Genomic DNA, 12,384 nt, shown 5'->3' on the forward strand with positions numbered 1-12,384 from the left:
GCTGACTGTGTCAAAATACATCTTTATAATAAGTTCACCATAGTAACTATTTGTCCTCTCTAGGTAGAAAAAGACCATTGTAGTTCAAGTTTCAATGCAAAATGAACGATCAATATTTACACAATAATCGATTTCAGAGCACAGACTGGCTGATATAAAATATTTTGAAATAATAATAAATATGTAATTAAAAGCTGCATACATTATGTGCTCTGCGTGAACCATAAAAACCATTAAAACAAGCTATGTAATGGTTTTTCTGTTGTTTTATTAAATCTGAAGTGGGAATCACCATCGACTTTAAGTGTATTTGATTCTGCTGCAACAAAGTTTACCCCTTAAACTCAATAAGTGTTTTGGGGACTCAAACACTTCACTGCTGGGGGTGAATGTTGGTTGGTCTCTACATGTCCGCCCTGTGGTACGTTGGTGACTGGTCCAGGGTGTACCCCTGACTGGGATTGGCTCCAGCTCCCCCCGGACCCTCTGAGGATAAGTGGTAAAGATGACAGAATGGATCTCTCTTAAACTTTTCTGTGCAGCAGGTGACACGTTTTGTCCACAGAGGTCAAATTTGACTTTTGCTGCTTGATTACTGTTCATTTCCGTTCTTGCCATCATGCTAATGTTTCTGCCTCTTGCTCCACCCACTCTCACATCACCACTTCATCATCACTTCAAGGCACAACATCTCATCCCTGCTGAAGACGGGAGGACGGTCCGTCTTTGTCTTGTTACCTTACTGGAGCTCCCTTTCCTCCGTCTGTCAGCTGACAACCCTGGAATCAGATGTGAGGTCTCTGTCGTGTCCAAAGTCAGCTGAAGCCCTTCAGAGGAACTGGCTCTGTTGGCTCTTCATCAGACTCAACAGCTCCAGCCAGCTCCGTTGTCCAGGACGTACAAAGTGCACGGCCAGCTGTGATTTAGTGAAACAACCGCTGGACGTTTCAGTTTTAATCTGCGTCAGCTTTTGTCTTCAGTCATTTCTTGGCCCTGCTGTCTGGCTTCTCCTCCGCGCCGCAGTTGGATGAGGTTTGCCTGGCAGTCGCCGGGCGGACCTTGGCGGACTCAGACGAGGCCTTGGCGTGGTCGGAGTTGGCTTTGGCAGTGTCCGGACGGGTTTTGGACTCTTTCTTTGGCGGCGGAGGGGTGGCGGGCTCCCAGAGGAAAAACTCATGCAGGAGTGTGTTGACGACCTCGGGACACTCCATCATTATCATGTGACTGCCGTCCTCCAGCAGCTTCAGGAAGGCCATTAGGAGGATCTGACAAAATGTGACAAAAAAAACAAGTTTGGATTAAGAATCATTAGCAGAACCCAACACTTTGTATTTTGTGCCAAAGCCGCTTACAACCTCTGAATCTCAGAACTGAAGCCGCATGACGAAGAGAGAAAAGAGACACTTTTGCCAATTTACCAAGTTGCTGAGTTTCTAATGCAGCTGGAGGAAATCACCTTCTGAAAAAAGATAATATTAGTGCAAGACGTGTTAAGTTGTTGAGTTCAGCTCTTTTGTCGTCTCTGAACAATTGATTCCACACAGCAGCCCTTGAGGTCCAAGTCGTTTTGCACTGTTTAATCCTTTAAAGCAATTTTTTTTATATTCGATCGAGTTCAGCTGGAGACAGAAAGGAAGCAGAGCGAGATGAGGAATGAAATGTGGTTAAAGTCCCTGGTTGGACCCAAATCTGCAACACTGAACTTTAGTGTTAGCACATAGGGGATTTATTTCATTTGACTTTTTATTAACTGGCACTTTTTATACTTTATTACTGATTGTTGGCCAAAGCGTTGGTTTTATTGAGTTCCTGCTTTTCAGAGCCTTTATTTTCCAAAAATGTCCTTATGAAATAAAGAATTCAAAGGGCTTTTTTAAATGTCTTAAATTAGACATTTGATGCTTTTACAGTTTCTCTTTCTCATGTGTGTTGTATAGGTTTTTCAAGTGACTAAAAAGTTTTACAAAGTTGAAAAGCCACAGTAAAGGGAGTTCCAGAAAGGGCTTTAGTGGATCAGTTTTCCAGTTTATATCTGAACTTGGCGGGGTTTGACCTCTTCACCTCTGCCATGCGCTGGTCCTCCTCCACGGGAACAAACTTGTCGTGCATGCCGTGTACCAGCAGGATGGGCACGGTGAGCTCGGCGTGGTAGACCTCGTCCCCCTCGGGCCAGTACTGCCCGCTCATCATGGCGCGCAGCACAAAGGACGACACGTTGAAGGCATTGTTCTCCTTCAGCAGCTGCTTCTCCTTGACACCCTGCCGAGCAAAGCCGGCCCTGCAGCGGAACAGAGCAGAGGAGATTCACCCCGATAACAAAGTGTTCAAAAACCTCAAAACTGTGGTGGACATAAAAAACACTGAGGGACCACATGCATGATACCAAGAGGCTAGCCGTCCTGTTGCAGGCTGTCTTACTTGAGAAAGCTCCAGGCGAACAGCGGCGACAGACAGTGAAGCACGCAGGTGGGCAGGTTGAAGATGGAGCAGAGGCTGGGCTCCAGAGCCGTGGGACCGCCGCCGTTGATCATCACCATCTTGTGGATCTGCTCCGGATACTCGTGAGCCAGGAACGTGCAGAACGACACACTGGGAGAGAAGAACAGGGGGATTGACCGGGTTAACAAGTGAATACAACTTTAAATAAGTAATGGATGCATTCAAACCAGTTTTTGATAAATGACTGAAATATTAAATCAGGACTAACTGAAGTAGTAACTCATTTTTATCATTCTTAAGCCCTCCACATGCGCTCCATCACTTCCACCAGGTTTCATGTGAGTGCTGTGATTTTCAATTTACCCGTAGGAATGTCCGATGAGAATGTTCCTCTTCCGTGCGTATCTCTTGAAGATGAGTCTCATATCCTCAGCCAGGGCGTAGAACGTGTACGCTGCAGCGATCTGCGGGGCCGAGCTGGCTCCGTGACCCGCCAGGTCCGGGGCGATGACCTCGTAGCCCAGCCGAGAGAAGAACTCCAGCTGGCTGCCCCAGATGTCCAGAGAGCCTCCCACTCCGTGGATGAAGAACAGGGCCACGTCCTGGTGTGTCCCTTTGCAGGCTGAGATCTTCCTCTCGCAGTCGATCACCACGGTGCGTTTGGGTTTCCGCCTGCGCATCCTCGGCTGCTGTAACTGGTCGTTCTGGTCAGCAGCAGGTGCCACGTCTCTTACTCCTGCTTCAGATGCCCCGTTGTTTCCAGCTGTGATGCCGTCTGACCGGGGGTGAGGGAGGCTGACGGGCGGTGAGGTCCTAACACAGTCTGCAGGTTCAACCTCTACTGGGCTGTTAGGCTCTGTCTTTCCATTCTGGCCGTTTTTCAGCTCTGCACTCGCTGTGTCGCCCAAGTTCTCAATGAAAAGTTGTCCATTGCGATACACTGTGATCTTTCGTTTGCAGCTGACACTGCCACCCTGCCCGGTGGGTTCCTCCACCACCGGCCGCTCAGGGATGATGTGTCGAACCCGCAGGACGCGGCCTGGTTTCACCTCCACAAACTCGTAGCCATCGGCGGGTTCTGAGGTTTCTACTGGAACCACGATGTTGGCCGACTTTGAGGTCAGGCAGCAGAGGAGACCTTCCAAGAAGCTGGTCAGCATGGCTGCCAGTCTGGAGAGAAGACAGAAGAACCAGAACAAACATGAAACAACAACGTTCACAGAAATCCAAAGGAACATTCATTAAAGGTAAAACTATACAGACTATAACGATGATAAAATATCTCTATGGAGCCTAAAGATAAACTACATCAATCATATTGATTTCCATTTATTATTAAGTTTGAATAAAGTCTGGAAACATGAAAAACCCTCAACATATAAGATGGAGAATATTTGTTCTATTTGAGCCCCACCAACAGAGGTTAATATGGATGTTATTATTGGGGCGGCACGGTGGGGCAGTGGTTAGCATCGTTTCCACAAGCAAGAAGCTTCTGGGTTCGAACATGTCGAGTGTTGAGAACATGTTCCCCTCCAGCCTGGGCAGGTTTCTCCCTCCGTCTTCTTCCCACAGTCCAAAGACATGCAGGTTATTTAACTGGAGCCTCTATTAGACATTAGCCCTCTGACTGGTGACCTCTCCAGGGTGAAACCTGACCCCCTCCCCAATGTCAACTGGGATTACTCCAGTCCCACCACATCCCTCAATCCGTTAATCACAAATATGAAAAAATACCTAAATGTATTTATTTCATTCTTGCAAGTTTTAAAATGCACCATGGAATCCGAAGGAAACAACTGGAAACCTGTATTTTCCTTTTTGTTTTACACATAAATAATCAATAAAGGTATTTCTTTAAAAACTTTTACTGAATTTTAAGAGTTCAGATTAATGAAAGGACAGGAACAGCGAAGTAACAGCAAACGACTGGGACATCACTCAATAGAGTTTCACACCTTCAATTCAATCAAGCTGCTTTTATCCTTACAGAGCAGAACGTTAAATCTCTACGTCAACCCGAGCGTCTGAGAACCTTCCCTGCAGCAGTCAAAGAGGTAAACAAGTTCTTGTGTCTTTACAATCTGCCGTCTACTTACAACTTAAACCCTCACGACTTTCTGTCCGACGCCGGCGAGCAGCATCTACCGTCAGTGCGGCCTTCGGGGTATTAATAGACGGGGCCAGTAATAGCTCTGGGAGTTAAAGCTGCCCGCCATGTGATCACTCTGCAGCCGCGCTCACACACCGACATACTGTCAGGACCAGTGGCTCGTTTTGTGGAGATTAATATTTTGCCATGCTGGAAATGAGATGGTTACTTGTTCAGCTAATATAGAAAATACATTTATAAACACATTCACCTGGTCTAAGTCGTGTAAAGTGCTCAAGTGTAAAATGTGGACAAATGACAAATAATACACATGGATTTAATAACTATCTAATAGTCTTTTTCAGGAAATCCAAACAAAAGCATCAAACCTTCACAGCCAGAGAGGTTAATATCCAGAGAGTGGACGAGATGGTGAATACACTGCACATCTCAGACACACAACAGGTGTGTGTTTGCTCCACAGTGCACGTCAGGTTGTCAGTTGATTACCAGCCATGGCAACAGCAGAGCAGCCAAACAGGGTCTGAAGGTCTGTGTGCCGGTGGCATTAACCTACCTCCCTGCTGGACGGGATTATGCTGCCTGTCTACACAACTCAATCTGTCCTTCCCCTCGGTCAAAACACGCTTCTATCCTCAGTGTGATCCGTTGCATCTTCTTCTACACATGCGGCCCATCAGCTCCTGCTTTCAACCGGGGATCACGGACACAATGTATTGCAGCATTCCTGCTTTGCTGGCTGTTCTCGTTGTGCGTGTGACGTGCACATCCTCCATTGACACAGCAGTGATGTGCAGAGAAGGCAGAGCGGGTCGACGTGTTGATTCCACCGGGGACGACTCGTTCTCCTCTGATGTGGCTCCCACATCAGAGTACATCCATTATCCAGTTAACAAGATGTGACCTGTTCCATATGTGATGTTTGTTTCTGCTCTGTTTAATTTAAAATCAATCAAATCACAGCATATATTATCTCACAGGCACTTTACGTAGTCGAGATTAAAGAGAAACACAACAGTTCCCACAATGAGCAGCACTTTGGAGACTGTGGAGAGAAAACCACTTCCTCATCCACAGGAAGAAACCTCTAGAACCAGACTCAGGGTCAGCGGCCGCCTGCCTCGACCTTTAAGTGATACTGTGATTTATAGAATTAATTTCAATTTAATCATTGGAATAAATAAATATGTATTGTGTGTTAAAAGGTGATCTACACCAATATAAACCAGCTGAAACCTCCCATTCATCCACTCATCCATCAATCCATCCACTCTCACCTTCAATGTGAAATATTACCTTTATCAACTGCAAATATTAAACTTATTTTTGGTGATAGTACATAGACTGTGTTTTGTGATGAGGTTGGTTTGATGTGAATGTTAGACACTGTCTCTTTTTTTAAATCTATGCCACATATATTATTTAATAACCACGGGTAGAAGTGGTGTGGAGAGTTTTTTGCGGTACAAGAAATGTTTCCAAGCTGAAGCTGGCAAATCACAGCTCTAAGATTTCTTTAAACTTAGGTAAACTTCACAGAGTATTTAAAATATCTGTATTAACAGCTATGAAACCCCACCATTACAAATCCAGAATACATAGAGAGCTGTTGTCTCCTCAAACAGGGACTGCTTTTTAATAACACCTTATAAAGTACAACTTATGGCCCAACCAGTGTCTTTCTCTACTGGAGCAGTGGGGAATTGTTTTTGACCAGCTCACTGGAAGGTGATGAGAGAGAGTCAAGTGCTTCCCGTTCACCTCCTGCTCAGATTGATCAGGATGTTCTGAGGGTGGAACCCATCACCAGCCCTGACTTCATTTTATCCCAGAGATGTGTTACATATGTGTTATGTGTGTGGGTAGTATCTTTCTCCTCCATGACACATGATACATTATTATCAGCCCTATCTGTGGGTTTACTGTTACATTCTCTACCTGTGGCCTCAGTTGTCAGTGGCTGCAGGAGGCTGTTACATAACGATTCCAGAACGTCTGACACAATCACAGTGAGGCCTGATGCCAAGAACAGAGTAGAGACGTCGGTGGAGATTAAAAAACAACTACAGAGCTGTAAGTTCACTGCTGATAGGCCTTCAGAGATCCTATTGTGAGTGGACTGCACTTGCTTGCATGACTCAAATCAAGTCAATCACCGACGTCTGAATGTTGCACATATGAAGACAAATGATCTGGAGCCAACTAATAAAACAACACAACATGTATTTAATCATTCAGCCACAGTTTTATGCTGCAACTTGTAGGAGGAGGATTAAATATGGAGCCAGCAAAACTGAATGAACTATACATAATGGACATTTATTCAGAAAAATGTAAAAGCTATTTAGAATAATAATATGAGCAAACATATTCATATATAATGGTGATAATAAAGGGGTATGAGCAGCTACATCCTGCCTGCTGCTGGGCCTAAAGCACATGGCCCCATCTATTCACTATCACAATAAAAGAGTTGAATAGTTCACTCACTGTCGTCTGATGGTTCAAATGAGGCAAGTGCCAGAAGGTTTATTTTAAATGACATGTAATGTAGCATATAACAGTATAAACACACAATCCCTGGTTGTTCTGGTTGGAAAGCAGCTTCATTCTGTGCCTACAATTCCAAAATCAGACCCTCCTGATCAAAACAACCACAATGCAAGAAAGAATACAAGTAAGGAAATAAAACACCTACCTCTGCTGTCCAGAAAACTCAGCTTAAAATACGTGGATTTCTTGAGAGGCACTGAGGAAGCAGGAGAGCTATAATCTGCAGCAGCCAATCCAATAATCTAATTTATCTGGATTCTGTTGTAGCCTCCACATGGCGGACACTGCCAGTCCACTGACAGCCGCTCTGTGTGTGTCTGTGGCTTGTCAGTGGATCCACAGAACTGCTGCTGCTGCGGGTCCCTGCTCTCCACCTCCACGAAGGAGCTCTGCAGGATGTGAGGCTGTTTTAAATCCATCAGCTGTTGTTGTCCCAGTATTACCTCTTGCCTCAGTGCGTGTGTGTGTGTGTGTGTGTGTGTGTGTGTGTATCAGTGTTGGTGTGTGTGTGAAGCTGCAGCTGCCCCCTGCTGCTGCATGACAGAGACAACCTCTGGACAAACACATGAAATAAATAATCTTTCTCTCGCCCCAATAAGATGATGAACCCAATATTTAAAATGTGTTCATGTATTGTTCCTTACACTCTGTGTTCAGCTTGTTGTTGTTTGACTTTCATATATTAACAGGACAAAGATGATTTTCAGCCCCACCTGGTGAAAGGGGTATTTTTTTAATGTTGGTGAATCTCCAGGTTTAAAGCAAACAACTTGATTCTTTTCACGTACAGGGAATTTCCATGACTGTTGTTTTCTCTCAAAAGATGACCTGGTTTATCCACTCACACACAAAGCCTCTCATAAAGTCACCAGATGGGCCACCGAGCAAAGTTAAATTACAGGATGTGTCATCGTTTACTTCTGAAAACCAAACAAATACAAAAGGCAGAATAGAACACAAGGCCTCAATCATTTTGGGGTTGTACTTTTGTACAGTTGGAATAAACTTAAGACTAGAAGAGAAGAGAATATACTAGACTCCACTAGAATAGAGGACAATAGAAGGGACTGGAATAGAGCATAATGAAATAGAATAGATTGTAATAGAATAGAATAGAATAGAATAAATCAAAACAGAATAGAACAGAGCACTTGTCAAACGGTGTGACCAGTAGCTGCTGGTGTTTTTATGATGGAGCTCCTCATGTGCAGAGCAGATCACCTCATTATTCACCTAGCTTGTCTTTCTCTTCACTGATTGGCTGTCTGGTCGAGCTGCCGTCACGTGGACACAAGCCTAGGCCAATGGGCGCTCTCGGGGCGGTGCTGCGGAAGCTACCACCATGCTAGCTGCAGGACTCCTGTGGAAGAAGCTCTGCTAAACTCATGTCCTGACATCCTCTTCCTCATCTTCCTCGTCGTTCGATCCCTTATTCTCCCGGACACGTGGATCCAGGAGGGAAACGACAACGTGTGACTGAAGCTCGTCGTCCTTGTGCGCCAGGAAGAGCCGGCAGGACAGTCTGATTGGTGAGCTAGCAGCGAAGCTAGCGCGGCTAACCGTAACACACCGCCTCTGCCATCACGACAACAGACACAGCCCACGAGTCTGTGGTTCGACGTTCCTGGAGGCATCATGGAGAAGGTTCGCATAACACACAAACACACACAAACACACAAACACCATGTCTCCCAGCTCCTGTTGGTTCATGTAGGAACAGCGGACGTGCTAAGTGCGAGCTAGCTGCTAGCCACACCTGCTCCTCCTGTGTGACATGCATGTACCGTGGCCGAGCCGGCATCTGTCTCCGCTGGGCTGGGACTCGCTCCTCTGAAGCCGCTCTTCGTGCAGTTCATCGGGCATCGCCACTGTCTGTCGCCGGCGGTCGGTGAGGGGCAGAGCCGCGGGGCCCTGTGTCCAGCAGGGGTATCTGGGATGAGGGAACGCCCAGCAGCACCGAGCCGGTTATCCTCCATCCACATTAACAGGGGCACCTCCAACTGTCAATCACATGTACTAGACACCTCCTGATACACACACACACACACTTGCCACCTTGTTGAGATTCTCATGAAGAAAAAGACACTTATCAAACCACTCTCTCCCCAACAGGCGGATTTCTTGAAGGGACTTCCTGTCTACAATAAGAGCAACTTCAGCCGATTTCACGCAGACTCTGTATGTAAAGCATCAGTGAGTATCTTATGATGATATGTATTTCACTAGACTGTCACTCGGCCCACTGAATATTTGCTTTGGATCATACGGTTAACTTTATATTAAAAAAAAAAAAAATCCCGACACATCAAATAAACAATACTGGCTTTGTTATTTAAGTTAATACACAAAATATTGCTTGAGAAGAATTCACAGCTGCACTCTGTAACCTCTTACTGACCTGTTTTACAGAATCGAAGGCCTTCTGTGTACCTGCCAACACGTGAATACCCCTCTGAACAGAGTAAGCACCAAGCTCACAGTAAATAGCCTGGATAGATGGACAGATATGTCTCAGACTGTATTTTAAGATAGAGAAAAGTGTGTCCACCTCCTTCACCCAGAAAATCAAGCCAAAATCACCCAGATAAGAACACTGTCAATCATGATGCTTCACCCTGTTTCTATTGCATTAAACTGACCAGAAAAAAAGTATCACTTGAACAAACATCAGTGTGATAAGAGCTACTGAAAATCACAGATATCATCTTGGAGAAAACATGCATTTAACCTCAGCTTTGACTTTTTAGTTCGGCTAATGTCCCGTCCACTAACATAGAAGAGGCAGGATTTTTTTACCTTTTTTTTTGCAGCCATCCAACTGGCTGCAGCTGATCAAGATACTTTAGCTTCATTGTGGGTTAGAGATGGATAGATACTTTAGTCGTCCCAAAACGAATTTAGAACCACTGATGAGTTTTTAATAAATGCCTGGTTATCATATTTATACTATGGTTGTTATGTGGAGACTAAAATTATTTATTTACTGTGTTTCCTTTACAGTTATTGTAACAGAGAAAACCAACATCCTCCTGCGTTACCTCCATCAGCAGTGGGACAAAAAGGTGAGATGGTGAACTTGTGTATAACCTAAGTCTCCATTTATTGGCAGTAACTTTTGTAATATTCGGTCTTAACTTACTTTGAATAATCTTTGGTGTTTAGTAGTTTTATTACACTAAAAACAAACTGTGAATTTACCGATTGCTGTATCATTCTCTGTGTCACACAGAATGCAGCAAAGAAAAGGGAACAGGAACAAAGTGAGGGAGACAGCCCGGCCCCCCCAAGGAAGATCGCCAGGACAGACAGCCAAGAGATGAATGAGGACTCGTAAATGTGTGCGCATGTCTGTGTGTGTGTGTGTATATATATGTGTGAATGAACGTGTGTGTGTTTGCGTGCACAGGGTATAGCTAATACAAACCAACAAATTCAGAGAGTAATCCGACCCGAATACTATGGCAGGATGCCAGAATCACACACAAAGAATTAGGGGAATTCCTACCAACAAAGCAGCCTTTCCTGGTGTAAAGATTTGAGCGCATGGAGAGATCGACAGAACAGAACCACCATCAGCGAGGGATCCTTATATGGGTGTTAAGTAATGTTGGCTATTCCCTGTGTGTGTGCGAGTATAAATGTATATGCTTGTATGCATGCTGAGCTGTGATTGTGGGTTTATTGTGCGTTGTACTATGTGTGTGTGTGTGGGTGAGAGCTGAGTCAATAGTTGAAAACGTGTCGGAGTAGATTTAGTATCAGCGATGGACTTCACAGATGAAACTATACCCCAAAAATCTGTCTCATACATGACTCGTGTAGCCTCCTGCCTCCTGGAGAGTCTGTACTGATTAGTGCAACGATAACATTTTTTGTTACTGTTTTAATTTTATTATGATACCTTTTTTATTTTTTACGTACGGCAACGAGCTTCCTGCCAGCCACAGTGCCCGCCCTCTCGGTTTCACTGCCCACTCTGCGGCCACACGGGGGCATTGCCACATTTCTCCACACTGTCCGAACCAACAGAACCAAGAACGCACTGTGAAGAACAGCACAAAGTAGAAGCAGCTGTTTCCCTTAGATGTGTGTTTATGGTGAATATGCATATCGTCGTTCTATCCTGGGACTTGTGCTCTTTGGGAAAAATGTTGTGCTGTGACTCTTGAGAAATATTTTTTACATCTAGCACCACCTTCTGGCCAGTCGAAGGTAGTGAGTAAGAAAGGCCTTGGGTTTCAGTTTAAGGATGAAAAAGTCACATCCAGGTATGAAAGTGTTTATCGTGTTGTTGGGTTTCCAGCTGCACCACTCGGCAACAGCACCGATAGTGACGCAGAATATGTATAGTAATGTATGAAAAATTAAAAATAATACATTGTGTGTAAATAATTACCTATAACAGATGGAATATCTTTTGTGTCTGCATTTTTTGTAAAATATTACACACCTGTGGATACAATAGAAAATCCCCCTTATGAGTGTTGAGAGCCGAGCGGACGAGACTCCTTCTCGCATGTTGATGTTTTCATGGCTGGGTTTCATACCCATGGACCAGTAATGAGAGTGGGGGGGCTGCGGTGTTGTCTCACGTGACTGCAGGAGGTTTTAGCCTCGAGGCCCTTCAACCTGTCAGCGCGGTTCAGACTCTCTTTGCTGGGGGATGGCTGTTCTGTTCGCCCCGTCTGTATGACAGCCCGCACGGGTTGAATCTGAGAGCTGGCTTGGATGAAGACGAGGGTGGAGGGGGGGGGGGGGGGTTGTTGTCGAAGGTGTCGTTATAATTTCAGCGATAGAATGCACAATAAGCATGCACAGCCAAACGCTGTCGCCATCCTGCCTTGTTCCAGAGATTCAGTTTTGCATCAGTCTTACTGTACATGACTGAATGAAGCTTTTTCTTTTCTTTTAAAAAATTGTTTTTCTTACTACCGCACGTCAAAGCGTCCTGTCCTTTTTATTGGTTGATGCTGCAGCGTGGGTCGACAGCGTGGACGGTCATCTTCCCACCTGCAGTATAAATACACCATCTGTTATTGAAGCGAGGAACCGTGTTGTGCTTCTGCTCTGATCGACTGTTCTACTACTCCACCCCAGGCCTTGCCCCCATCTCATGTGTGTTAGATAAGAGGTGTGCTCTTTTTAGCTTTGCCGAAATAAAACTGGATTGAACCTGGGGTTTTCTTTGTCGTGTGGTACTTTGAAATGTGTCAGAACTCCGGATTCCTTTGCTTCTGCATGTCCTCACTTTGAGGTTTGTCTTCAAGGGAGAAAAAAGA

The 12,384-nt window shown here is 45.0% G+C and overlaps 2 protein-coding genes across 4 annotated transcripts; one reads left to right on the top strand and one right to left on the bottom strand.

Moving 5' to 3' along the window:
* Positions 1 to 980: 980 nt before the first annotated feature.
* On the bottom strand, positions 981 to 7,489 carry abhd8b (abhydrolase domain containing 8b). The gene is made up of 5 exons (XM_053430786.1): positions 7,251 to 7,489; positions 2,803 to 3,609; positions 2,419 to 2,589; positions 2,062 to 2,278; positions 981 to 1,265 (listed from the first exon to the last, which is right to left on the bottom strand). Exons 2-5 carry the CDS (start codon positions 3,597 to 3,599, stop codon positions 981 to 983), a joined length of 1,470 nt encoding a protein of 489 aa, XP_053286761.1. The 5' UTR covers positions 3,600 to 3,609; positions 7,251 to 7,489.
* A 946-nt stretch (positions 7,490 to 8,435) lies between these two features.
* On the top strand, positions 8,436 to 12,282 carry dda1 (DET1 and DDB1 associated 1). Of its 3 annotated transcripts, none has more exons than XM_053431043.1 (5): positions 8,436 to 8,749; positions 9,218 to 9,298; positions 9,515 to 9,566; positions 10,106 to 10,167; positions 10,335 to 12,282. In XM_053431043.1, the coding sequence occupies exons 1-5, from the start codon at positions 8,741 to 8,743 to the stop codon at positions 10,437 to 10,439; spliced, it is 309 nt and encodes a 102-aa protein (XP_053287018.1). In that variant the 5' UTR covers positions 8,436 to 8,740; the 3' UTR covers positions 10,440 to 12,282. The 3 variants fall into 3 exon arrangements, with proteins under 3 accessions (XP_053287018.1, XP_053287019.1, XP_053287017.1); XM_053431044.1 differs by having other exon boundaries at positions 9,218 to 9,283; XM_053431042.1 differs by lacking the exon at positions 8,436 to 8,749 and adding an exon at positions 9,003 to 9,118.
* Positions 12,283 to 12,384: the final 102 nt, after the last annotated feature.

The sequence above is a fragment of the Pleuronectes platessa genome, chromosome 9 (assembly GCF_947347685.1).
Source record: "Pleuronectes platessa chromosome 9, fPlePla1.1, whole genome shotgun sequence".
Taxonomy (NCBI): domain Eukaryota; kingdom Metazoa; phylum Chordata; class Actinopteri; order Pleuronectiformes; family Pleuronectidae; genus Pleuronectes; species Pleuronectes platessa.

Coding starts and splice junctions, on each gene's coding strand:
- abhd8b (XM_053430786.1), bottom strand. CDS start 3,599: ATGCTGACCAGCTTCTTGGAAGGTCTCCTCTGCTGCCTGACCTCAAAG. Junction 2,279..2,418: donor TTCGCCTGGAGCTTTCTCAA/GTAAGACAGCCT, acceptor GTTCCGCTGCAG/GGCCGGCTTTGCTCGGCAGG. Junction 1,266..2,061: donor AGGACCAGCGCATGGCAGAG/GTGAAGAGGTCA, acceptor ACATTTTGTCAG/ATCCTCCTAATGGCCTTCCT.
- dda1 (XM_053431042.1), top strand. CDS start 9,041: ATGAGGGAACGCCCAGCAGCACCGAGCCGGTTATCCTCCATCCACATT. Junction 9,119..9,217: donor CCTCCAACTGTCAATCACAT/GTACTAGACACC, acceptor TCTCCCCAACAG/GCGGATTTCTTGAAGGGACT. Junction 9,299..9,514: donor ACTCTGTATGTAAAGCATCA/GTGAGTATCTTA, acceptor CCTGTTTTACAG/AATCGAAGGCCTTCTGTGTA.